A 27,403-nucleotide genomic window follows, 5' to 3' on the forward strand; every position below is an offset into this window, starting at 1 on the left:
CTATCTTTTGGTTGTGATGTTTCTGTAGTGCTCATGTGATTGCAGTCTTCTAAACAAATGGCCACTGGATTGATGCAAATAATCAAGCCAGGTTGGTTTAGGCTACATTGTAGTTAACCAAAAACCTAATTTAAAATGTTAAGGCTTTCCATCTCTATTAGAAGGTTATCATTAGCATCATTGCTAACGGCTACACAAAGTGTATACCTAGGCACACATACGGGCATTCCTGTTTCAGGAAGTTGCAGGAAAATACAAATCACTGATGCCTTTTTTTCATGTCTTATCATTAATTTGATACATTTTTTTAAAAATATTGGTGAATTAAGTTTAAAAGTCTGGAATCTGTGATTACGTCCGTTTTTAATAGGGCTCTACATATCATGCATAGTGTCTTGGTCAGATACCCCTCATAAACCATTTAACTTTTCATTTGAAACAGGCTTGTCTGAATACCTGTTTTTAGAGCCCGTAAACCTAGGCTAGAACAAGGACAGTGTAATATTTACCTTACGGAGGATGGAAAAAAGTAATTATACTCTATTCTTGCTAAATTAGTCTGAGCTTTGAAGATAGTGATCATGAATAGGAGAGTTTGTATAATGTTATAAGCAGTACCGTAATTAAACGAACAGCGCGAATTCCTATTCCTTTTCCATTTAACCTCAGCATTTTAGCTATGACGCCAACCAATAAGATGCCTTCTCTTTAGTGCGAAGTTAACGTAACCAGGCTTAGTGAAAGGAAGTGTAGTGAGCAAGAACAAGTTCCACGTTAGCGTTTTTGTTATTTAGACGTTTATTGGCACCGTTGAACTCAAAATATGACATGTAACCGCGCTGCACATACTTACCCCAGGTAGTCTTTAATTCGCGTTGGAGACGGAACTTGGTTGATGATGTTATCTAGCTAGCTGCTAACGTTCGCTAACAACAATGGCTGACTGTATGATTTTTCACACTCAAATTGCCTCCATCATGGAGATGCTAGCGAATACAGCCGTGGCAGAGATCTGTAAACTCGTAGACGACGACTATGCAGTGTTTCGTTTGGAAATAACTCAAAGCCAGAAAGAAAACAGGGGATTGCGGAGGAAACTACAACAATTAGAATTGAAGGTGGCACGGGAGCGCGCAGAGAGGACAATACGAGAGCGCGTCCTCACCAGTCGTCTCAGTAGTGTCAAGATCCTTGACCGATGCAGAGGAATGGCAAGAGGTACATTTTGCATTAGGCTGAGGCTGTGGGGAGTGTCGCCCCTTTCACATCTGCGCATGTGTTAAGATGTGTACCCAGAATTGGGTATTGGTCAGTTTTTGGATAGTATTGTAATGAAACAGGCAGAGAGTGCAGCTCGAACCCTCAACCTTCAAGCCCCGCAGAAATCGATAGTGCTAAAAACAAAAACATGATCAAGTGGCAGAGTAGATATCTGCTCTTTTAAACCAGGGTCTGCCACACAACTCCCTCACAGGATACCTTTCTATGAGTATGCAGCATTGCTAGTTATTGTTGATGGCCCTCTCATGATAAATACTTACTTTTGGGGATTATGTAGAATACATTTTGGATTACTTTTAGTTACATTTAACTGGTTTTAATATCGACAGCGTGAAATGACTGTGAACTTTGCCATGATACACAGACACACACCTTCAATCTCCGTGTTTCTCTCTGCCACCCCCACTGCTCTGTGTGGTTTAATCTGCCCTGTCATGGAACGTATCCGTGAAGGGCATGGGCTTGATGCTGTGCATTGATGACATGACACCTGGGTCCCGCTGGTTATTATATGGGATGTCTTCCTTAATCTGAACTGTCAGTGTCTGCGGCGTGGGCAATGAGAGGGTGTGGTGTCATGTACAGTGCCAGTCAAAAGTTTGGACAAACCTACTCATTCAATGGTTTTTCATCAAACTATGAAATAACACATGGAATCATGTAGTAACCAAAAAAGTGTTAAAGTAGCCACCCTTTGCCTTAGACAGCTTTGCACACACTTGGTATTCTCTCAACCAGCTTCACCTGGAATGGTTTTCCAAAAGTCTTGAAAGTGTTCCCATATATGCTGAGCACTTGTTGGCTTCACTCTGCGGTCCAATTCCTCCCAAACCATCTCAATTGGGTTGAGATCAGGTGATTGTGGAGGCCAGGTCATCTGATGCAGCACTCCATCACTGTCCTTGGTCAAATAGCCCTTACACAGTCTGGAAGTGTGTTGGGTCATTGTCCTGGTGAAAGACAAATGATAGTCCCACAAAGCATAAACCAGATGGGATGGCATATCGCTGCAGAATGCTGTGGTAGCCATACTGGTTAAGTGTGCCTTGAATTCTAAATAAATCACTGACAGTGTCAACAGCAAAGCACCATCACACCTCCTCCTCCATGCTTCACAGTGGGAACCACACATGCACAGATAATCCGTTCACCTACTCTGCGTCTCACAAAGACGTGGCATTTGGAACCAAAAATCAAAAATTTGGACTCATCAGACCAAAGGACAGATTTCCACCGGTCGAATGTCCATTGCTCGTGTTTCTTGGCCCAAGCAAGTCCCTTCTTCTTATTGATGTCCTTTAGTAGTGGTTTCTTTGCAGCAATTCGACCATGAAGGCTTGATTCACGCAGTCTCCTCTGAACAGTTGATGTTGAGATGTGTCTGTTACTTGAATTCTGTGAAGCATTTATTTTGGCTGCAATTTCTGAGGCTGATAACTCTATGAACTTATCCTCTGCAGCAGAGGTAACTCTGGGTCTTCCTTTCCTGTGGAGGTCCTATGAGAGCCAGTTTCATCATGGCGTTTGATGGTTTTTGTGACTGCACTTGAAGAAATTAACTTTTAAGAAGGCACACCTGTTAATTTAAATGGATTTCAGGTAACTACCTCATGAAGCTGGTTGAGAGAATGCAAAGAGTGTGCAAAGCGGTCATCAAGGCAAAGGGTGGCTACTTTGAAGAATCTAAAATATATTTCGATTTGTTTAATACTTTTTTTTTGGTTACTAGATGATTCCATATGTTATTTCATAGTTTTGATGTCTTCACTATTATTCTACAATGTAGAAATAGTAAACCATCAGCCTTCTGACCTGTAGTCCCACGGAAATTGACTGCCCTAAAAGCATGCTCAAGTGGCCACGCTTATAAATCCAGGGTAGCTACAGGATGCAACAATACTTCCCCTGATTACTTAGCTATCTTGCACAATATATGTGTTCTTTATTTTACCAGGCAGGTCAGTTAAGAACAACTTCTTGCACAAAGGAACTATCATATTCTATCCAAATTCCCTATGTTCATACTCAACTAAAATAATGTGATGCATGGAACAATAAATAGTATATCAAGAAATTATGAGAAGTGTTACCTTACATCCTTGCCAATTGTAGACAGTGTCAATAGTGTACAATATAACTTAACCATCCCCAATCACTCTCTCAGGTGAAGGACCTCTCACTGGAGGCCACAGGAGCCTTGTGAAGCCAGCGGGACACAACACATGGAGAGATGACCAACCCATCACTGTTGATGAGGGGAGTGGAACCTCAACCCAGCACATTATTGTGATAGAGGTTAGTGTAATGGTATTACATCAAAATTACAGTACATCAAATGTGGCCAGTTTATTTCAGAAAGGCTCCCTTCAGCTATTAATTTGCTTACATGTACATCCGTATTTATCTGCCATAGTGGAGCTTGTGAGACTTCCCTATGTTATTGTTATCCAATTCAACTCATGTACCGGTAATAACCTCCTCTCTTCTTGTTTTAGTCTGCAGATGCAGAGGCTGCAGGTCCTGGGGTCAAGCTGGAGAGGTCTGAAGGAGAAGTGGACCCACAGCACAGCAGAGACATCCAGGCTGGAGCAATGGCTGGAGAGGCACACCCTGTAGTCACTGAGGACCTCGCCACCGCTGCAGCGCCCCAGACCAGGACCGGACGCAGCATCACGGAGGTCAGTGGAACGCTGAACGCCGTCCTCAAGTCAGAGACAGACATGGAGACTTTAACTGTAACACAAAGTCTCTTACACACAGGATCTGATAACAGGTCAGATCCAGAGAGACTGGGGCAGGAAAGGCTGGGCTGTCCTACTGCTCCCGGCTCAGAGTATTTACTTTACCGTATTCCGAGTTTGAGGAAGGTTAATTCCTATCGGGACTCAGATGACTCGTTAGAGACTGGCAATGATCTGTCTTCTTCTTACCCTACAGAGATGGGTTTAGAGAGACAAACTGATCTGTCTAGAGGGGACTGGAACCGGTACAGTAGTAGTGTACACTCTGAAGGTTGCCTAGATAAGCAAGGGGAGGTTATAGATGAGGTGACTGTGAAAGTGGAGGGCGATGCTCCTCTGACATGGAATGTAGACAAGACTCACTTAGGAGAACAACACTCACAAGGCAGATATTTCTTAGATTACAGGGAAAGCTTAGAGACAAATCCAAATGTCGTGACCCACTCCCCTTTACAGGCGGTCAGAAATCGCAACACAGTGTCCATGTCGATGAGGCATTCCGATTCACACAGCGGTGTCCTTTTCGATCAGGTATTGAACTCAATCGACAGTGCTAGAGCCCAGGTTCAGGGAGGGGGAGCCACATCAGGCAATAGTAAAGAGAAACAGTTCCTCTGCATGTTCTGTAACAAAGGCTTCAGCTGCCCCCAGAAGGCGGAGATCCACAAGAGGGTCCACACAGGGGTGAAATCTTTCAGCTGTACCCAGTGTCATATGCGCTTTGCCCAGTGCGGCAACCTGAAGAGGCACCAGAGGGTCCACACAGGGGAGAAACCCTTCAGCTGTACCCAATGTCAAATGCGCTTTGCCCAGGCTGGCCACTTGAAGCGGCACCAGAGGGTCCACACAGGGGAGAAACCCTACAGCTGCCCCCAGTGTGAGAAGAGGTTCTCCCACCAGCACCATCTGAAGATGCACCTGAATGTCCATACGGGAGAGAGGCCATTCAGAGAGTAACTACCTTAGGATACACCAGCAGAAAAAACATTCCACTCTGTAACATAGAAAGTAACCATTCCACTCTATAGCTTCTGATGTTTAGATACAATTTAAAGAGAAAGATGAATTTTCATTGTTGTCAGCATACAAATATCCAGAGATGCATTAGGAATAACGAGAGTAACAGATTTCAGTGTAGAATGTTCCTGCGTAGAATATTGCATCCAGGCATTGTGTGATTTATAAGGCATATAGAAGCCTAAAAAGTCTGTTACAAATTGTGTTTGTACTCTGTAGGCAATATGATGTTCACAAATGTCTATTTCATTACTTACATTTAACTACTTTATTATTTTAACAAATAAGTTTTGAATACACCATATGAAAACCACAGACACATCTCAATCAGCATGATAATGTGATAAACTGGGGGAAAAATGTACACAAAATGGGACTTTTAATTCTAAGACTTTCATTGAGACTGTCTTTAGTATATATTACATCTGATCTTACCCTATTCTGCATACACCCCCAGCGCTTTAAAACCAATGTGATGGGGTCATTGCTGCCGGCTCACCTTCCAGTCACCACAATCGCTAGTCCTTCCTCCTTCAAGGCACTCCGAATCAGAATCACCTTTATTCGCCAAATACATTTGCATGTACAGGAATTATGGAAGCCCTGAAACCCAAGCTGAAAAAAATATATTAAAATTTGACTCTTGGAATTATCTCATTTGAACAACTTAGTATTTTGTTCAAACAACTTAGTGTCTCATTCTAATGACTTAGTATAATGTTTGAATGACTTAGTTAAAGTCACATAAAAGAGATGCTAAGTCATTCAAATGAGATACTAAGTCATTTCAAGGAGATATGAAGTCGCTTAAATTGTTATGCAGTTTGTCAGACCATGTAATGGTTGCTTCAACCATTCATTGACTGTTTCTATTAATTGATATGATTGACAAGTTATTTGATAGCCTAAAGCATGGCTGCTTTTGAATGCCAGATCATGTATGTGGGCGAGCAAGGAGCAGAGCATAATTGAGCTGATTTTAAAAAAAATAATAATAATTGTAAGCGCTGTAACTGTACACGACTACACTGTCTATAAGACTGATGTACTCAGGCAACTGATTGATCAGACATTCTATAAGAGACTCACTACAAACCCCACATAACCGCTTTTAGCTGTAATGAACAGACTGTCACCAAGGGCATGCACAATGGTGAATAGAACACAGATTATTGGTGCGTAAAAACAGCTCCACACTGGTAATCTGCAGTCACTAAAATAGTGTTTGATTATCTAAATCCCCAAAAGGACAGGACGAATCTTCTTTGCGATATCAGACCTGGTTTGGCAGAAGGCATGAAGATCTCTGTTCAGCTTCAAATGCCCTGATTGATAAATATGCCGCTATGTAATGTGACACTTTTGTTTACCAAAGACACAGTTAGACATTTGTTAAAACGTCTTCCCGCTAATAAAAACGACTCCACTCAATATTATTGTCCAAATAATTTGTGTGCAAGTAAGATTTTTTTTCTCTCATAGTAGGTGGTTGACTATACCTTGAAGTATTTGAAATAGCTGAATAGTAAGGTAATAATAGTTTATTATAATAACAATAATAAACTGCCTCGACTGCATGAGGCTATAAAACTGCGTGCCACGGGAAGTTGATCCCTGCAATGGGAGGATTTATTTTGCAACCCGTCCAACAAATCAATCCATTAAGCAAGGTTCTCGCATATCATCCATCAAATTAATAGGTATTTGTCATCGGTGCTATTGAAAATCAGATAGCTTCCTTATGTTTTAGTAAACCATTAGCCAACACTTCAACGATTAAACAAAGTTTCATCATGACATTTTACTATCTCTTCATTTTATTTTGGTGATTAAATGTATTTTTTTCCCTGTTATTGTGAACTATAACCTTTTTAATTGAAGGCCTATCACAAACCTTTTTTTGTAGGCGATTCTGGTAGGCTAATAAAAGCATGTTCATAACAGCATAAACCCGCCTATAATCTCGGATGTTCATTAATTTATTGGTGATGGATACTTTAACTGTTTGTTTAGACTACTGTTAAAGCGCTCACATAGGCTACTTCTCTGCCAGAGCCCGCGAGATAACTAGTAATTTCCCTTATGATTGATATCATGTTACCTCCTTACACATAGGTGGCGCGTCCATAAGGCTAGGCAAAGCTTTAAATGAAAGTATTAAAGTAAATTTGATTAAATTATATAATTACCCTACTCCTGTCTATACAGAAATACATCAATAAAATCATTAAAAAAATAGGCAGCTAAAGCATGATTTGGCCACAGAGGATCATTAGCTTCTTTCAAAAATATTAGTTGTAGATGTTTTAAATCTTATTGCCTACAGTCAGAAGGAAAGGCAGCGCGAGCAATTTGGGCAGCTCTCACAGCAAATACTAAGTAGATGATTGTTGAGTTGCGACTGTCGGTGAAAAGTAGGGGCCCGGCAATATAAAATAAATGCGGGGGAAAAAATGTGGAAAGCAAATGCCCGATTGCTGTAAAGAGAATGAATTGAAAATACTCTCATCTGTCTTTTAGTCCTGGGTGCAACCTTCACTGTGCATTTTTGTCCCCCCCCCCCAGTTTTATAATTGGAATGTGATACAAAACGAGGCAATGGGGTGCTTTAGGACAATGTGGACGACTCCGAGCGGTCGGGTAGGCTGTTTGGAGTGTTTATCTGACTGGAAAATAAAATTTTAAAAGTTATGTCTCTCCCACTTCAAAAACCAAAAGTTTTCCCCCTGCTTTTAGTTAGCAAAATTCTAAATTTAATTGAGCGAACAACCGTATAGCCTATCTTATTGGCATCAGCGGAGAGCATCGGCCATATCCCGGTTTACTGCGCAGATTCACACTTTATCATTGTTGGGTCAGTGCCACTTAAATTTGTTTTTGGACAATAATTTCCCCTTCCAGTTTAGATGGACGTCATATTCTATTTGTGTATCCCCTTCTCGTAGGTCTATTATATGGATAACGTCGTTTTTATTGATCTGTTTGTCAGTGTCAGCGGTATTAAAACGATTATGCTTATATAAAGTGATATAAAGTGTAGTAGAATTGCATGAAATGTTTTTACTGTGCAACGAAAGAAGAAATGTTTCTGATATAGGCTAACCTAGGCCTACTCTGAATGAGACGTTAGCTCCCCTAAATGCAACAAAAGTCAAACTTGAGGGGGTCTCTAAATAATGCTCATTGAACCATTCTTCTGTTAGTTAAAATTGTTATAGTAAATATGTTTTACAGTGGTAAATATTAAAATAAAAGCTTCCAAATGAAACTAACACCCCCACCTCTTTGTCATGATTTAAACCATTTAAGGTAGCCTAGTGGTTAGAGCGTTGGGCCAAGTAACGGAAAGGTTGCTGGTTTGAATCCCCTAGCCAGACAAGGCTCTGTTGATGTGCCCTTGAGCAAGGCACTTAACCCCAAAACTCCTGTAAGTCCCAGAGCATCTGCTAAATGACTAAAATGTAAACGTATGTAGCGGCGCTGTCCACTAAATAGTGCTGAATTTTGGCCTTTACTTTCCCTTCGTACGTCCTCATTTTCGCCATTTGTTTGCCATGCGTCCTTGATTGTTTTAAAGTCACCATTGGCCTCATGTTGAAATCCCTGAGCGGTTTTCTTCCTCTGTGGCAACTAAGTTTGGAAGGATGCCTTTATCTTTGTAATGACTTGGTGTATTGATACACCATCCAAAGTGTAATTAATAACTTCAAAATGCCCAAAGGGATATTCAATGTCTGCCTTTTATTTTATTTTTTTACTAATCTATGAATAAGTGACCTTCTTTGTGAGGCATTTGAACAGCTCCTTGGTCTTTGTGGTTGAATCTGTGTTTGAAATTCACTACTCGACTGAGGGACCTTACAGATAATTGTACGTGTGGGGTACATAGATGAGGTAGTCATTCAAAAATCATGTTAAACACTATTATGTGACTTGTTCAGCAAATGTTTACTCCTTATTTAGGCTTGCCATAACAAAGGGGTTGAATAATTATTGACTAAAGACATTTCAGCTTTTAATTTTCAATTAATTTGTAAAATTTTTGAAAAACAAAATTTCACTTTGACATTATGGGGTATTGTGTGTAGGCCAGTGACAAAAACATCTACATTTAATACATTTTAAATTCAGTCTGTATTACAAAATGTTTTGAACAAAGTTAAGGGAGTGTGAATACTTTCTGAAGGCACTGTACTTTTTGTACTTTCTGAAGGCACTGTATAGACACAGAAATTACACAATCCACATACAGTATGTACATACCAGGCAAAAATAAACTACAGACTACACTATAAACATCAGTCTAAACTACAGACTACACTATATGCCAGGACACCTCAGTGGGGCTCGACAGGGCAGAACCAGCATCCTGGAACTACCCCCTCGATCCACCACTCAACTCAGCCTTGCCTCCTTACTTCCTACTTGGCTCTGACACCGCTCATTCCACTTCAGGCAGACTCAACAGGATGTCCACTTCTGCCTGCTTGCTTACTGTACATCAGCCACTAGCTTCTTCCTTGCCAGTCCTTCAATGCCAAGTAGCCCCAGAGCTCTCCAGAGTGATTGGCCTGCAAAGCCCCTGCAGCCGACCACAACTGGTAGTTTCCAGGTTCTCCATCCATTCTGCTGACTCTCAAGGATGAGGGACTGGTATTTGAGCTTCCACTCATGCGACAACTCCATTCTCTCCTCCCAGGGCACTGTGAGCGTGATGAGGACCACCTGCTTGGTGCTTCTAGACCAAAGAACGATAACCATTGGTCAGACCTGCTTGGCAGGAGGAGAGCACATGCTCGGTCGTCCACATATTGTGCTGCTGGGCTTTTTGTCAACTGCCACGTCTGGAGGTTTGTTGGTGTGGGCAAAACATTGTACACAGAGCAAGCCAGAAACTTAATCTGCTCCCCTTTCATGTTCCAGATGTGTTGCCGGGTGAGTACCCTGCCTCGCACGCTCTCTCTGCGTGTCCAGCGGCCTTGTTTTTTCATGGCTACAGCTCTGACATGCCTGCTTTCTTCCTCAGCCATTTTGACCTCCCTCTGCACCATGCCTCAGCACTCTGCTTTCTTCCAACTTGATGTGGTTCTGCATCCCTGATCCAGCCTGCCATTGGTTTACCGACCAAACAATGTCAGCGTGTTGCAGCCGTTCCTCCAGCTCTATGAGCGCTCTGCTGGCTGACCACTTGTGACCCGTTCTGACCTCGATCTCTAACCTCCGTTCAGACCTCTCAAATCAAATGTTATTTGTTACATGCTTTGTAAACAATAGGTGTGGACTATGCTTACGTACGGAACCTTACCAACAATCCAGAGGGAAAGAAAATAGAGAAATAATAGAAAAGTGAAAACACATAATAATAGATACATAACGAGTAATGATAACTTGTCTATATATACAAGGGGTACCAGTACCGAGTTGATGTGCAGGGGTACAAGGTAATTAAGGTAGAAACAGTGCCTTGCGAAAGTATTCGCCCCCCTTGAACTTTGCGACCTTTTGCCACATTTCAGGCTTCAAACATAAAGATATAAAACTGTATTGTTTTGTGAAGAATCAACAACAAGTGGGACACAATCATGAAGTGGAACGACATTTATTGGATATTTCAAACTTTTTTAACAAATCAAAAACTGAAAAATTGGGCGTGCAAAATTATTCAGCCCCTTTACTTTCAGTGCAGCAAACTCTCTCCAGAAGTTCAGTGAGGATCTCTGAATGATCCAATGCTGACCTAAATGACTAATGATGATAAATACAATCCACCTGTGTGTAATCAAGTCTCCATATAAATGCACCTGCACTGTGATAGTCTCAGAGGTCCGTTAAAAGCGCAGAGAGCATCATGAAGAACAAGGAACACACCAGGCAGGTCCGAGATACAGTTGTGAAGAAGTTTAAAGCCGGATTTGGATACAAAAAGATTTCCCAAGCTTTAAACATCCCAAGGAGCACTGTGCAAGCGATAATATTGAAATGGAAGGAGTATCAGACCACTGCAAATCTACCAAGACCTGGCCGTCCCTCTAAACTTTCAGCTCATACAAGGAGAAGACTGATCAGAGACAGCCAAGAGGCCCATGATCACTCTGGATCAACTGCAGAGATCTACAGCTGAGGTGGGAGACTCTGTCCATAGGACAACAATCAGTCGTATATTGCACAAATCTGGCCTTTATGGAAGAGTGGCAAGAAGAAAGCCATTTCTTAAAGATATCCATAAAAAGTGTTGTTTAAAGTTTGCCACAAGCCACCTGGGAGACACACCAAACATGTGGAAGAAGGTGCTCTGGTCAGATGAAACCAAAATTGAACTTTTTGTCAACAATGCAAAACGTTATGTTTGGCGTAAAAGCAACACCGCTGAACACACCATCCCCACTGTCAAAGATGGTGGTGGCAGCATCATGGTTTGAGCCTGCTTTTCTTCAGCAGGGACAGGGAAGATGGTTAAAATTGATTGGAAGATGGATGGAGCCAAATACAGGACCATTCTGGAAGAAACCCTGATGGAGTCTGCAAAAGACCTGAGACTGGGACAGAGATTTGTCTTCCAACAAGACAATGATCCAAAACATAAAGCAAAATCTACAATGGAATGGTTCAAAAATAAACATATCCAGGTGTTAGAATGGCCAAGTCAAAGTCCAGACCTGAATCCAATCGAGAATCTGTGGAAAGAACTGAAAACTGCTGTTCACAAATGCTCTCAATCCAACCTCACTGAGCTCGAGCTGTTTTGCAAGGAGGAATGGGAAAAATGTTCAGTCTCTCGATGTGCAAAACTGATAGAGACATACCCCAAGCGACTTACAGCTGTAATCGCAGCAAAAGGTGGCGCTACAAAGTATTAACTTAAGGGGGCTGAATAATTTTGCACGCCCAATTTTTCAGTTTTTGATTTGTTAAAAAAGTTTGAAATATCCAATAAATGTCGTTCCACTTCATGATTGTGTCCCACTTGTTGTTGATTCTTCACAACAAAATACAGTTTTATATCTTTATGTTTGACGCCTGAAATGTGGCAAAAGGTTGCAAAGTTCAAGGGGGCCGAATACTTTTGCAAGGCACTGTATGTAACAGTAACAGCAGCGTATGTGAGGAGTCAAAAAAGTTAGTGCAAAAAGGGTCAATGCAGATAGTCCAAGGTAGCTATTTGGTTAACCATTTAACTAACTATTTAGCAGTCTTATTGCTTGGGGGTAGGAGCTTTTCAGGGTCCTGTTGGTTCCAGACTTGGTGCATTGGTACCACTTGCTGTGCAGTAGCAGACAGAACAGTCTGTGACTTGGGTGGCTGAAATCCTTTAAAAAATGTCTGGCCTTCCTCTGATGTACTGGGCCGTATGCAATACCCTCTGTAGCGCCTTGCGATCAGATGCCAAGCAATTGCCATACCAAGCTGTGATGCAGCTTGTTATGGCACGCCCCCATTGATGTGAATGGGGGCGGGCTCGGCCCTCTGTTTCCTGTAGTCCACGATCAGCACCTTTGCCTTGCTGACGTTGAGGGGGAGGTTGTTGTCCTGGCACCAGACTGCCAGGTCTCTGAACTCCCTTTATGCTGTCTGATCATTGTCGGTGATCAGTCCTACCACGTCGTGTCATCTGTATTCTTAATGATGGTGTTGAAATCATGCACGGCCACGCACCCCTGAGGGTCGCGTGGCGGATGTGTTATTGCCTATTCTCACCACCTGGTGTTGACCACTGAGCTATACTCAATGAACAGCATTCTCACGTAGGTGTTCCTTTTGTCCAAGTGGGAAAGGGCAGTGTGGAGTGCAATAGAGATTGCATCATCTGTGGATATATTGCGGTGGAATGCGAATTGGAGTGGGTCCAGGGTGTCTGGTATGATGGTGTTGATGTGAGCCATGACCAGCCTTTCAAAGCATTTCATGGCTACAGAAGTGAGCTCTACAGGGTGATACTAATTTAGACAGGTTGCCTTGGCGTTCTTGGGCACAGGGACTATGGTGTTCTGATGGTAGGTGTTACAGACTGGGTCAGGGAGAGACTGAAAATGTCAGTGAAGAAACTTGCCAGCTGGTCAGCACATGCTCTGAGTACGCATCCTGGTAATCTGTCCTGCGGCCCTGTGAATTTTAACCTTGTTACAGGCTTTGCCATTTATATTTCGAGGTTGGGCATTAGCACGTTTGCACACTGATTGGTGTCACCTCGTTAGTCAGTATGTATTACACCTGTGCTGGTTATTCATCTTGTTAGTTGTAAGGTGTTTCACCTGTGCTTTCCCAGGTAATATTTAAGAGTGGCTGGACCAGTGCTCCAGTTGTCTTGAGAGACATGGAGGGTTAACACCTTTAGTTGGCGGTCCCTATTTGAGTTCTAGACAAACAATCCTTTATCTGATCTTCCCTATTTTTGTTTTGACCACTTTTTGCTTTGCTTCCTGTCTGTAAGTTTGGTGTGGGTTTTTGTTTTGTTTGCCTCTTCTTGGGCAAAGTTTGTGTACTCTCATGGTGGGTTTCTTTCAGGTTACAGTTGTTGCTAGTCAACTTGTCAGTGGACACCCCCATGAGTGTCTTTCAGAACCCCTCCTATAATCCCACCTGTTTTGTTTTGGTTGTGGTCAGTGACTCTTTGTTAGTTTCCCCTTCTGTTTGAGCAAAATTATTTGGTTTACTTGCTGGGGAACGTAACAACCTGTTTAAAGGTCTTACTCGCATCGGTTACGGAGAGCATGATCACATTTGTCCGGAACAGCTGGTGCTCTTATGCCTGGTTCAGTGCTGCTTTCCTCAAAGCAAGCAAAGAAGGCATTTAGCTCGTCTGGTAGGTTAGTAGGCTTGTGTCACTCGGCAGTTCACGGCTGGGTTTCCCTTTGTAATTTGTGATAGTTTGCAAGCCCTGCTACATCCGATCAGTGTCAGAGCCAATGTAGTAGGATTTGAAAAAGCCCTTTGCCTTTTTGATGGTTCGACGGACATAGCAGGATTTCTTATAAGCGTCTTGGTTAGTGTCCCGCTCCTTGAAAGCGTCAACTTTAGCCATTAACTCGGTGCAGATGTTGCCTGTAATCCATGGCTTCTGGTGGGGATATGTACGTACATACGTACGGTCACTGTGAGGATGATGTCGTCGATGCACTTATTAATGAAGCTCATGACTGATGTGGTAAACTTCTCAATGCCATCGGATGAGTCCCAGAACGTATTCCAGTCTTTGCTAGCAAAACAGTCCTGTAGCTTAGTATCCACTGGTACTTCCTGTTTGAGTTTTTGCTTGTAGGCAGGATTCAGGAGGATAGTTAGTCAGATTTGGCGAGGGAGAGCTTTGTAAGCTCGAAATGAGGTAAGACAGATTTCAGTTTTCCTGCAGTAAAATCACCGGCCACTAGGAGTGCTGCCTCTGGATGAACATTTTCTTGTTTTCTTATGGCCCTATACAGCTTGTTGATTGCGGCCGTAGTGCTAGCATCAGTTTGTGGTGGTGAATTGACAACTTTCTTGGTAAATAGCATGATCTACAGCTTGTCATAAGGTATTCTAACTCAGGCGGGCAGAACCTTGAGACTTCCTTAATATTAGAGATTGTGCACCAGCTGTTGTTAACAAGGAAACACCACCCCCCTTGAGCTGCCGTTCTGTCCTGCCGATGCATAGACAAACCAGCTAGATGTATATTATCCATTTCCTTATTCAGCCAAGTTTACGAGAAACATAGGATATTACAGTTTTTCATGTCCCGTTGATATTGATTGTACATTCACCAATAGAACAGAGGGTAGAGGCAGTTTATTTATTTGCTACCGTAGTTTCATCAGGGTGCCTGCACGTTGGCCTCTATATTGCGGTCACTTTCTCTTCCCAGTGTTGGGGATTAGAGCCTGGTCCAGGGTGAATAAATCAAAGAATCCGATGGCGAAAACATTATGTAAAACATTTTTATCAGTGCAAAAAATCACACCAAATAACAATTGGTCAGGAGCCCGTAAAACATCTGCTATACATTCCACCACTATTTCTCTCTTTCTTTCATCCTAGCTGTCTCACAGCATCATAGCCTGACGTGCTTTTGTTGCCTTGTACTCCTCTACCACAGATGTAATTGGCAGCCACAGCTTGCTGCCTGTGATGTACAGTCCGATGGAGCAGAAGATTCTTGGGACCGCCAGCCATCTCCTGAGGAAGTGGTTAATTTAATTTTCTAGTGCCTCCACTGTTGAAAGAGCTACTTCATAGACAAGAAGTGGCCAGAGGAGTTTGGGAAGTACCCAGTGTTGGTAGCCCTATGCCTTAAACTTGCCTGTTAGACCGCTCTTCCCCAGAGATGTCATCCACGTGTCTGCTTGAAAGAACAAATCACACAATATTTGTCATTGAAATTGGCCCTGTACCACTTTCCCAGGTTCTTCACAGGCTTCTCTCTGATGCTGGGAATGGTCTCTGATCTTGAATTGTTGCTTTTTCAGAACTAGGCTTCTTGACTTTGCAGACTTGAACTTCATTCTGGCCCATTTGATGAGCTCTTCCAGATCCTCCAAAATCCATCAGCCTTCTGGAACAGACATCATTTTCAGATCATCCACGAATGCTCTGATTGGAGCCTGCTGGACGCCGCTTGCCGGTACTGCACCCTGTCTGAGCTTCTCTGCTGATTTAACCAGGAGGTTCATTGCTGCAGAAAACAAAATGATTGAGAGTGCACCCGGCCACAATACCTACCTCCAGCCTTTCCACTTGTGAAGCGCATCTTGAAGTTGTCGAAATAGCGTTGGAGGAGCTTCTGGAATCTTGCAGGTAGATGGTCTTGAGTGTGGTTTCCACCAGATTGTGGGGTATGGTTCTGTAGGCATTGGTTAGGTCTAGCCACAGGACAGCCAGGCCTCCTTGGTTACGCTTTGCGTCCTTGATCTTTGAGATGAAGCTTGTGTGTTCAAGGCAGCTTTTAGAAGATTTTACCTTTCACATTGAGGAGTGAGATGGTTTCAGAATTGCTTGATGGTTTGGAATTGCTTGATGGTTTGGAATTGCTTGATGTTTGTGGAGTTAACTTCTTTTGGAATAGGCCTTGGTGCTGATCTTCTCCTGGCCTTCTTGAAAAAGTCATCTCCTGCCAGCTGGGTTCCAACACCTCGAAGGGGATGGTGGCTTCATTGGTTTGAGTTTTGCCATCTTTTACAGCTCATTTTCATGCCTGGGGGGGTCGCTGTTGACTCCACGAATGTGCTCCTCCACCTCTTCCTTTGTTGCTTTGAGCTCTCCTGAACTTTTGTCCCCCAGGGGTTTTGATAGATACTGGAAGGGCAAAGTCTGTCCTCTCCTTCATCTGCCTCCTTCTGTCCCTGCGATGGTATTCACCTCAGCACAAGGTCTTAATACGCTCTCTCAGATTGTCTCAGATCTCCTTCAGTGCTGGTTTCGCTCCCTCCCTTACTTGGTGAAAAGCCTCATTCAGCCTCCGCAGGTCGCGTCTTAGGGTCGTTATATTCTTCAGACATCGGTTTTCTCTTGGCTTGATGTTCGTCTTGAATTTCCTCTTTTTCCCAAAGCTGTCAGCCCCTATGCTCTTGATGATACTTGACATTGCTCAGATATTATTCCCTACATCTCCTGCGAGTGTTACCTCCAGCACTTGATCCACGTCTTGGTCGAACATGTCCCATTCCTTCTTTGCTGACACATTAGGCCATCTTAAGACCGATAGGGCCTTAATGATCATGTGCTCTTATAATCTCCACCCAGCACAGCCAGAAGAGGACTGGCTACCCCTCGAAGCCTAGTTCCTCTAGGTTTCTTCCTAGGTTCCAGCCTTCCTAGGCAGTTTTTCCTAGCTACTGTGCTTCTGCATTGATTGGGGTTTTAGGCTGGGTATCTGTATAGCACTTTGTGATAACTGCTGATGTAAAAATGACTTTGTTATTGATTGATTTCACAGGCTGGTCTCTCCTGTGTTGTTCTGTACATATTGTCTTGTATGTTGTGTGCCTTCCCTTTCCTGTTGGTTCTCTGTCTCCCCTGGTGCATCAGTGATGTTCCGATTGCCACCCCTTGCCTGATAGATCTTCAGACCCCTCTCGTTTTTGAAAATCTTTACACATCTGTAGACCCGAAATAAATTGTTTAGCTGTTCGGTTGTCCTTCATGAGTGGTCATAACAGTGGTCTGTCCTGTACATCGGTCATCCTCCCCCGCTCTCGCCCGAGAGTGGTATCTTTCCATAGCGATTGATGGTGGGTACCTTCTTGGGAAGGTTTTGATTAAGCCTGCCAAGAAAGATATTTAATGTTATGCAACTATTTTGCTTCCACTGGTCCTGGGGATCTTAAGGTCAATGGCATCACTTTACTACCAGGACATTTTAGCCAAAAACCTGCTTGCCTGAAGCTAACCCCGAGCACATATCAAAATCCACATCGAAATGGTAAATTGACCACAAAATGTACATTTTGCAATGGACTTGAACCTCATTGAAAACCTGTTTTTGAATTGAAGAGGGCAGTCCATAAGCACAGACAAAGGATATCAAGGACCTGGAAAGATTATGCATGGAGGAATGATCTCATATGCCTCCCAATGTGTTCTCCAACTCATAAAACATTTTGGAAAAAGGCTGTGTCGTTATCCTCGCAGGAGTAGGGTGCTGGAGTATTGAAATAATTTTGAAACCTATCTTTTTTAGAAGAGAGACATTCCTTGTTAAATCTTTCTCTGAGCAATTCTGTTAGTATAAAATATAATTTTCCCAATTTTGGGAGCATATAATAAGCTCAGTATTTTAATTATTTATTTTATACAGTCTTTTTTGCTCATTTTTATTAAGGGGTGGGTAAACATTCCATGTTGAAAGTGTGTTTATTATAGTGATGGGTAAAAATCAATACAGTTACATATCGCAATACATAGCACCTAAGTATCGTGATAATATCGTATTGTGACATCCCTGGAAATTCCCAGCCCTAGTTTATTATCTGTGTGTGTGTGTGTAATATTTATTACCTCTCTTCCAGGAGGAGGAGGGTCCAGAGGTGCTGCTGGTGAAGGAGGAGGGCTGTGAGGAGGGTCTGGGGAACCCAGAGGGGACCATGGTCGTAGAGGACAACCAGACTACACCACCACCTGAACCCACAGAGGAACCAGCTGAGCAGCACAGGACCACATACAGTCTCACCAAGGTGAGCCCACTGTGAACTACTGTCTGAATGATATTAGGTCAGGGCCTGTATACACAAAGCCTCTCAGAGCAGGAGTGCTGATCTAGGATCAGTTTAGCATTTAGCATTTTAGATCATAATAGGTAAGATTATATGGAAAGATTCAAGATCAGCACTTCTACTCAGCCTCTTTGTGGATACGGGCCCAGGTCTTGATTACTTTTGTTTTAAGTGTGGAACCATGCATTTGAATTATCAAACCATTAGTGTCGAGTAATCAAATCAACTAACACATTTGCATAGTATCACATCAACTAACATGTTTGCATAGTACTCATAGCAATCCCTCATTGCCCAATCAGAAGATGTTCCATAGCAGGGTGCTCATATCAGCTTTCAATCCAACATCCTCTCACTCTGTATATCTTACAGTCAGTAGACATGGAGGATGGGAAACCTGATCTGCTGCTGGTCAAAGAGGAGACAATAGAAGACGGACCAGAGAGCATTGACTTGCTGAGTGGACTAAAGATGGGGGAGCAAGGTAAGGGAGAAATGCAAATAGCCTACATACAGTGCCTTCAGAAAGTATTCATACCCCTTGACTTACTCCACATTGCGTGTGTGTTGCAGCCTGAATTCAAAATGGATTCAATATTTTTTTTTTCACCCATCTACACACAATACCCCTTAACGATAAAGTGAAAACATGTTTTTAGACATTTTAGCAAATTTATTCACACCCCTGAGTCAATACATGTTAGAATCACCATTACAGCTGTGAGTCTTTCTGAGTAAGTCTCAAAGTTTTGCACATCTCGATTGTACAATATTCGCACGTTATTATTTTTACAGTTCTTCAAGCTCTGTCAAGTTGGTTGTTGATCATTTCTAGACAGCCATTTTCAAGTCTTGCCATAGATTGTCAAGCTCATTTAAGTCACAACTGTAACTAGGCCACTCAGGAACATTCAATGTTGTCTTGGTAAGTAACTCCAGTATATATTTGGCCTTGTGTTTTAGGTTATTGTCCTGCTGAAAGGTGAATTTCTCTCCCAATGTCTGTTGGAAAGCAGATTGAATCAGGTTTTCCTCTAGAATTTTGCCTGTGCTTAGCTCTAATGTTTATTTTTATCTCCCCCCAAAAACTCCATAGTCCTTGCAGATGACAAGCATAGCCATAACCTGATGCAGTGGCAGCCACCACCATGCTTGGAAATATGAAGAGTAGTACTCAGTGATGTGTTCAACTTGCCCCGAACATAACGCTTTGTATTCAGGACATAAAGTACATTTATTTGTCACATGTTTTACTGTAGTGCCTTATTGCAAACAGGATGCATTTTTTTGAATATTTTCTGTTCTGTACAGCGTTCCTCCTTTTCGCTCTGTAATTTTGGTTAGTATTGTGAAGTAACTACAATGTTGGTCCATCCTCAGTTTTCTCCTATCACAGCCATTAAACTCTAACTGTTTTAGTCACAATTGGCCTCATGGTGAAATCCCTGAGCGGTTTCCTCTCCGGCAACTGAGTTTGGAAGGATGCCTGTATCTGGGTGTGACTGGGTGTATTGATACACCATCCAAAGTGTAATTAATAAGTTCACCATGCTCAAAGGGATATTCAATGTCTGCTTTTTAAAAATTGTACCCATCTACCAATAGGTGCCCTTTGCGAGGCATTGAAAAACCTCCCTGGTCTTTGTTGTTGAATCGGTGTTTGAAATTCACTGCTTTGCTGAGGGACCTTACAATTATCTGTATGTGTGGGGTACAGAGATGAGGTAGTAATTCAAAAATCATGTTAAACACAGGTATTGCACAAAGAGTGAGTCCATGCAATTGATTATGTGCCTTGTTAAGCACATTTTTATACCTAAACTTATTTAGGCTTGCCATAACAAAGGGGTTGAATACTTATTGACTCATCTTTTCATTTTTTAAATTAATTTGTAAACATTTCTAAAAACATAATTCCACTTTGACATTATGGGGTATCGTGTGTAGGCCAGTTACACAAAATCTAAATTGAATCAATTGTAAATCCAGGCTGTAACACAACAAAATGTGGGAAAAGTCAAGGGGTGTGAAAACTTTCTGGAGGCTCTGTGCAAATGACGTGCGGTGAGGTCTGTCCATATGAAAACTTTTCCATATGGGTGACATTCCCCTTGTAGCAGGGCTCCAGACTAACATTCCCCCCTGGTTTTTCAATTGGTGGCAATAGGCCAGGATTTAGTTGCACCCATTTATTTTTGCCGCATCACGCAATATAAAAAATTAGTAGGCCTATAATATGAAGTCATTCACAGGGCTTTATTAAAACGTCTAATCGACTACTGAGATGGTATTCACTAAATAAGTTAAAAAAATATAGTTTAATGTGCAATCAGTGATTGTCATGCATTTTGGGTCGACACTTATGCTATTGTTGTCGCCAGTTGCAGGGTGTTTCCTCCGATACATTAATGCAGCTGGCTTCCGGGTTAAGCGAGCAGTGTGTTCAAGAAGCTGTGTGGCTTGGCAGGGTTGTGTTTCGGAGGACGCATGGCTCTCAACATTCGCTGCCTCCGAGTCCGTACCGGAGTTGCAGTGATGGGATAAGACTGTAATTACCAATTGGATGTCATGAAATTGGGGAGAAAAGGTACAAAAAAAAATGTAAGATAGGGCTCTAGAATTGTCATATTTTTTTCAATAGAGATGAATTAGCAATTTTTTGTGCTATAATATCATAGACTAATTTATTTGGGGCTAATTCACCACCTGGGTATGTGGAAACCGAACACCTTAGCTAGATCACTAACTCAAAACATAATACCCACTCATAGTAGCCATGTATGAATCTAAAAGTACATTAAAGGTCCCAAAAAACATTGCAGTTGTAGCCAACCGTCCGACGAGGCCTATGCACTCGCAACGGCTAATGCACATTTCCCTCGCTCTGTATCTCAAAGGCATATCAAACATCTTTGTAAAATAGTTGCTGTTGACCTCATAATTGAGAGTTGAGAAATACAGAGTAACACTAAACCAAGGAAATTAAGTTCACCAAAGTGTTCAACCCTGGCCCTGTAGTAGATTTGCCCCCTCTCTACTACGAGTTCCTCTATCTGCCAGGCCCAGTTCATTGCCTTTCAGCTAGAATTGCGCATAGAAACTATCAAAGTCTTGTAGCGGCTTTTCCAGTGCTATCAGAGGTGGAAAATTTGTTCTCGATCAGCTTAGATGGAAAGCCACTGAGGATGGTTAGCTGACTCTATAGCTACATCTTTAATCTTTGTCCTCATGCCTGTAGGGAAGCCAAAGTAATTACGCTACCCAAGAGTGGTAACGCTGCCTTTACTGGTTCTAACAGCAGACATATAAGCTTGCTGCCAGCTCTTAGCAAACTTTTGAAAAAATGGCAGTTTACAATCGAAGAAAAAAACAAGTTATTTAGTCTCCTCAACATGCTCAACAGCCACACCATTCATTACAAGATTCAGCTGAGATCTTACGGAATGTTTGTACCCAATACAATGCTCTTAGTTTTAGAGGTGTTCAGGAACAGTTTATTACTGGCCACCCATTCTAAAACTTTGCATGTTGATATTCCATTTCTGTTGTTTATTCAATGCCAGATCTATCTGTGAGCTGCCAAATGTCTTAAGAGCTACAGTATCTGGCTTTGGATGTGAGAAAGATTTCTCATGCTTGTTGAGTGCTATAGGCAAGTTGTTGGAAGTTGCAGTAACCAGCTCTGTCCACATGCTGTCGCTGGCGGAGAACAGCAGGCAGTAGAGTCGGCTGCTAGCTTCGCTGCCACAGACAGAGCCAGTCTTTCCGTTGATACCACTAAGATTGAAAATATTTATTTTCTGTCACTTCCTTTGATGTAGGTCCCTAAGCTCAGGTTTTGATCTTCCATCCCTTGTTTCGCAAGAAAATCCAACTTTGAAAACTGTTTCAGATGCAAAGTGTTAGTCATCCTGATCAGCTTACTTTAGCTAGCAGTAAAACTAACATAACCGGCAAAAGGCGGCAGATGACGTTACGTCCACAGGCAGGAGCAAGCTCTGTCTATACTCCTGCCTAACCCATTACTTTTTTCATTCCAATACTTATTTATTATTTGAGTGCAATGAAAATGAATGGGACATATTGACACATGAAAGGCAGCGAAGCTCTCTGCCTGCCTTTTGGCGTCCGTTAGCTGGCAGTATAAGGCAGAAAAAACAGACGCGCAAGTCATGTCAGTGCCTTGCATTGAGTTTGAAGGGTGGGAAAAAGGGACACAGCGAGGCTGCCTTTCTCCCTGGCCTACTTGGGCATTTTGTACCAGATCACTACACATTTGGGAAGATGACAAGGCACTGCCTACCCTGAATGCACGTCACTATTTCTTACAGTAATAGATCTTCAATGGGAATAGTGATGTGCCTGGCTATTTGTTCTTATTTTTCTTCATTCATAAAATTAAATCAATGCAACTTATGTTTACAAACAAAACATACATGTTATAATGTAGGAACTTGACCAGGTAATTGACAAAAAATATGACAAAAAAGTTTTATGACATTTTTTTCTGTCTATTTTCTATCCTCTTCCTGCAGGTGGTTGGCTGGAGGCTAACAGAGGAGACTGGGAAGCCATCTTGGATTCCCAGACCCAGACTGGTGCAGCCAAGGGCCCAGGGGACAACATCACTGAGCAGGCCAGGACCAGAGGTGACATAGTGGAGGTCAGTGGATGGGACAGAGTCCTCAACTCTGGGCTGGGGAACAACATTGTTAACCACAACCAGAAACAGACAGTCGAACACAAAACATCTGAATTTAGTCTCCATGACAACAGTCTGGCTGAGTCCAGGGCAAGGCGTAGATTTGGTCTGCAGGGGCAGAGGGGTGACCGTATGCGGCTAGAGAGAACAGACACCGACTCGGCTAGCGATGCTCCGTCCTGCTCCTATAGTTCTTATTCAGAGAGACTGATGACGCCTCAGGTTAACACCCTAACAGGTGCTGCCTTCAGCCTGCCTTCTGTAGGATCGATCAACTGGAACATGGACCCTGTGACAACACAGACACTTCCTGGCCTTCATCCTCCTCACACTCCTCTAATGTTAAACCAGACCTCAGACAATGCCAGTGCCTCAACACTAAATGGCTACACAAGCCCATTGACACGTGACAGTAGTAGAGACGGAATCAGTAAAGGTGGCATCGCCAAAGAGAAGCGCTTCATGTGTTCGTTCTGTGGGAAAGCCTTCAGTTTCCCCAATCAGGTGAAGATCCACCAGAGGATGCACACGGGGGAGAAACCATTCAGCTGCCACTTGTGCCGGGACAGCTTCTCCCATTTGTCTAGCCTGAAGAGGCACCAGAGAGTCCACACAGGGGAGAAACCATACCCGTGCCCGCAGTGTCAGAAACGGTTCTCCCACCAGCACCGCTTGAAGATACACTTGAAGATCCACACGGGAGAGGGGCCGTTTGCCTGTACACACTGCGGGAAGAGGTTCTCAGAGAGGAGCTACCTCAGGATACACCAGCAGAAAATGCACACGGCCCATGTATAGAGTATTGTAACTTGTAATGTAGTACTAGCTAGTTTGTTTGTAGTTAATTATTTTGGTTGTGGATTTATAAGGAACTGGATGAGGTGAACTGAGGAAAGAATGAGTATGATGAGGCAGAGTAGATGATATGGTTGTGGTTGGTGTGATGGTGGTGTCTGTAAAAATGCTTCACTGATGAAAAGGGACAACCTTGTCCCTTTAGGTTGATATTGGTATTTTATAGTGAAATAATGATAGTGCCTTAATTCATGTTTACTTGTCATAAAGATGTGTGATGTGATGTTGAACCTTTTCCAATGTCTTCTAAAATGTATTTGATCAAAGCGAGTCTACCAGATTTAAGGAAAAGGTAATGAAGTTATTCTACTTGTCACGTATCGTTTTGCATAAAAGAAGTACTGTACTTTATGTTTGAGTATATGCCCATGTTGAAATGAAATACAAAACTGACTCTGGTGGTGACTGACATTTTGAATCATTGCGGGGGACAGAGTGCCCCTTATCTAGGGTAGCCTAGTGGTTAGAGCGTTGGACTAGTAACCGGAAGGTTGCGAGTTCAAACCCCCGAACTGACAAGGTACAAATCTGTCGTTCTGCCCCTGAACAGGCAGTTAACCCACTGTTCCCAGGCCGTCATTGAAAATAAGAATTTGTTCTTAACTGACTTGCCTGGTTAAATAAAGGTAAAAAAAAAAAAAAAAAATCTCAGTTGAACCTAAACATTATACTTAATTCTTAAATCAACACATGGACATTTTTTTTTAATAATTCACTCCAATGGCTCCATATTGTTAGGTACACTATATATTCGGAAAGTATTCAGACACTTTCCCTTTTGTGATGTTAGTCTTATTCTAAAATTGATTTTTTTTAAATCTCTTCAATCTATACACTACCCCATAATGACAAAGCAAAAACAGGTTTTTAGAAATGTTTGCTAATTTATAAAAAATAAAGAACAGATACTTTATTTACATAAGTACTCAGACACTTTGCTATGAGATTCGGAATTGAGCTCAGCTGCATCCTGTTTCCATTGATCGTCCTTGAGATGTTTCTACAACTTGATTTGAGTCCACCTATGGTAAATTAAATTGATTAGACATGATTTGGAAAGGCACACACCTGTCTATATAAGGTCCCACAGTTGACAGTGCATGTCAGAGCAAAAACCATGCCATGAGGTCAAAGGAATTGTCCGTAGAGCTCAGACAGGATTGTGTCGAGGCACAGATCTGGGGAAGGGTACCAAAACATTTTCTAAAATGGAAGGAGTTTGGAACCATCAAGCCTCTTCCTAGAGCTGGCCGCCCGGCCAAACTGAGCAATCCGGGGAGAAGGGCCAAGAACTCGATGGTCACTCTGACCGAGCTCCAGAGTTCCTCTGATCTCTTTCAGTCCTCATTTGGACTAATCTTCCAAGAGTCCTTAAACATTAAAATCCAATTTAGAATACAAACATATTTTTCACATTTAAACACTTACAAATAGACATAATACACTAACATATTTACCCGATAAATACTCAGTCTAAAAAGATATTGATTCTTCCTCTACTTTAGTCCAATGCAACAATTCTATTATATTTAAATGGTTTTAAAGTATTGTTTAATTGTATATATTGAGAGGTTTCTGGTTTGCTCAGTTAAATTTTCAATTTCTTTATTGCTCTAAATTGAAATGTTATTTTGCCTATTTCTCTTTTCTGTCTGGATAACATAGATGGTGGACAATCTATTCCTAGTATTTACTGAATGTCTGTCTCTTAACAACTGAATACCGTTGTGAATAGAGTTTGCACGTTTTAAATGGTGTATATTATGAAATAAATTATGCACGTTTTTTTCAATTATCTTGTTGATTGATGACCAACCAAGAGCATTGCTCATGACTACAATAGAACCATATCCCCACCTGAAAACAATCCTTGCTGCTTTGTTCTGTGCAATCTGCAGCCTCCTAATTTCACTTTATGATGCATTTCCCCAGACCACAGAACAGTAGTTCACCTGACTCTCAATTAATGCTTGTGTTATATTCTTAAGAATCTTTCCTGGTAAATATTTAGCTATCCTTCTGATCATGCATGCTGTTTAGATTTTTTTCTTACATAGATGAGTTGAGGTGACCATGATAAGCAGTTGTCTAGCTGCACTCCCAGTAGTTTGGTTTCTGCCACTTCCTCAATTTGTACTCCCCCCATACTTAATTGTATCCCATGCTGTGTTGGCCTTTTCTTAGTGGAACAGACCAACATAACTTTGGTTTCCTTGGTGTTTAAAACAAGTTTGTTCCGGCAAACCCACTCTCTGATATTCTCCAAATCTCCTTGTAAAGCTTGCTGTACCTGTTGAACCGATTGTCTTGCTGTATAAATTGTAGTATCATCTGCAAATATCGTAGCTTGCATTACAGATAAGGCATAAGGAAGGTCGTTGGTATATATTAAATAAAGAAGTGGCCCAAGGCAACTGCCCTGTGGTATTCCACAGTTTAAAGCATGAGGGGAAGAAAATGAAAAATTGATATAGATGGACTGTTTCCTGTCAGATATGACTGTACCCAATTCAATGCTACCTTCTTAAAAACATAATGCATTAATTTGGTCACTTATTTAATGATCCGCTAAATCAAATGCTGCACTAAAATCTAAAAATAGTACACCCACAAACCTGCCATTATCCACAGCGTTGAGCCACTGGTCAGTCATGTCAACCAATGCAGTGGTAGTGGAATGGTTTTTGTGATAAGAATGCTGATTGGCTGTAATCAGATCATTCTTTTATGTACTCCCATATTTGTCTACTCACAATACCCTCCAATATCTTACTGAGTATAGGGAGTAGACTAATTGGTCCTATTGGCAGGAGTAATGGGTTCTTTGCTGTCTTTCGGGATAGGACAGTTTCGCATGCTTCTATACATTTGCAAACATCCCCTTTTCCAGTGACCAATTAAATATATATTTCAGTGGAGCTGCAATCTGGGGAGCAGCATAGCGAAGTAAAAAAATTATCCATAAGATCATAACCTGTAGATTTACCATCGGGTAATGACTTCAATAGGTTTAACACCTCCTCTGCTGACACCATTTGTAGACTAAAAGAGCAGGTCTTGTTGCTCATAATATGATCATCAATCCATTGGACAATAGCTTGTTTGGAAGAATGTATGTCTACATTATTGCTCAGTAAATTCATTTTCTTTGTAAACAAATCTGCAAAATGATTGGCAACATCAGCTGGTTTTGTTATTGTTCTCCCGCCAACCTCCACACTAGATGGGCATGATGAGATGGATGTACCAAGTAGGCCCTTAACTGTATTCCATACCTTTTTTAGAATCATTTTTACAATCAATAAAAGCATTTTTGTAAGATAACGTTTTTTTCTTACGATTCAATTTAACTGCATAATTACATAATGTTCTATAATTCTGTTCATAAATTTCTAGTTCTGATTTGGCTGCTAAGACCTTTACCATATTTCTTTGAGAAAAAGCCTCACCCAGTTCATCATCATTCCATGGAGATGGACGTGCCCCAACTGTACTCTTTCTTACTGGGGCATGATGGTCCATTACCTCAGTGAGCAAATCAATAAAACATTCTGTAGCGTGATTTAAATCATCCTCTAGATAAATCAGAACCCAGTGTATAGCAGCCAAATCATTTTGAAATAGCA

At 41.9% G+C, this 27,403-nt stretch overlaps 1 protein-coding gene across 2 annotated transcripts; it reads left to right on the forward strand.

Annotated features, from left to right (window-relative positions):
• The first annotated feature begins 716 nt into the window (after positions 1–716).
• LOC139418972 (uncharacterized) lies at positions 717–27,105 on the forward strand. 2 transcript variants are annotated; one of them, XR_011635367.1, is made up of 7 exons: positions 717–1,218; positions 3,446–3,576; positions 3,777–3,959; positions 18,017–18,181; positions 18,593–18,704; positions 22,756–24,228; positions 24,430–27,105. XR_011635367.1 is itself a non-coding variant. In XM_071168770.1 (6 exons), the coding sequence occupies exons 1-6, from the start codon at positions 936–938 to the stop codon at positions 23,718–23,720; spliced, it is 1,839 nt and encodes a 612-aa protein (XP_071024871.1). In that variant the 5' UTR covers positions 717–935; the 3' UTR covers positions 23,721–24,423. The 2 variants fall into 2 exon arrangements, 1 of the variants encoding a protein (XP_071024871.1); XM_071168770.1 differs by lacking the exon at positions 24,430–27,105 and having other exon boundaries at positions 22,756–24,423.
• Positions 27,106–27,403: the final 298 nt, after the last annotated feature.

This window comes from Oncorhynchus clarkii, chromosome 10 (genome assembly GCF_045791955.1).
Source record: "Oncorhynchus clarkii lewisi isolate Uvic-CL-2024 chromosome 10, UVic_Ocla_1.0, whole genome shotgun sequence".
In the NCBI taxonomy this organism is placed as follows: domain Eukaryota; kingdom Metazoa; phylum Chordata; class Actinopteri; order Salmoniformes; family Salmonidae; genus Oncorhynchus; species Oncorhynchus clarkii.

What these genes read in the sequence shown, in the direction of transcription:
- LOC139418972 (XM_071168770.1), top strand. Translation starts at nt 936, where the DNA reads ATGGCTGACTGTATGATTTTTCACACTCAAATTGCCTCCATCATGGAG. An exon ending in CCGGACGCAGCATCACGGAG is followed by an intron (nt 3,960 to 18,016) that starts GTCAGTGGAACG and finishes CCTCTCTTCCAG; the next exon opens with GAGGAGGAGGGTCCAGAGGT. An exon ending in CCACATACAGTCTCACCAAG is followed by an intron (nt 18,182 to 18,592) that starts GTGAGCCCACTG and finishes TATATCTTACAG; the next exon opens with TCAGTAGACATGGAGGATGG.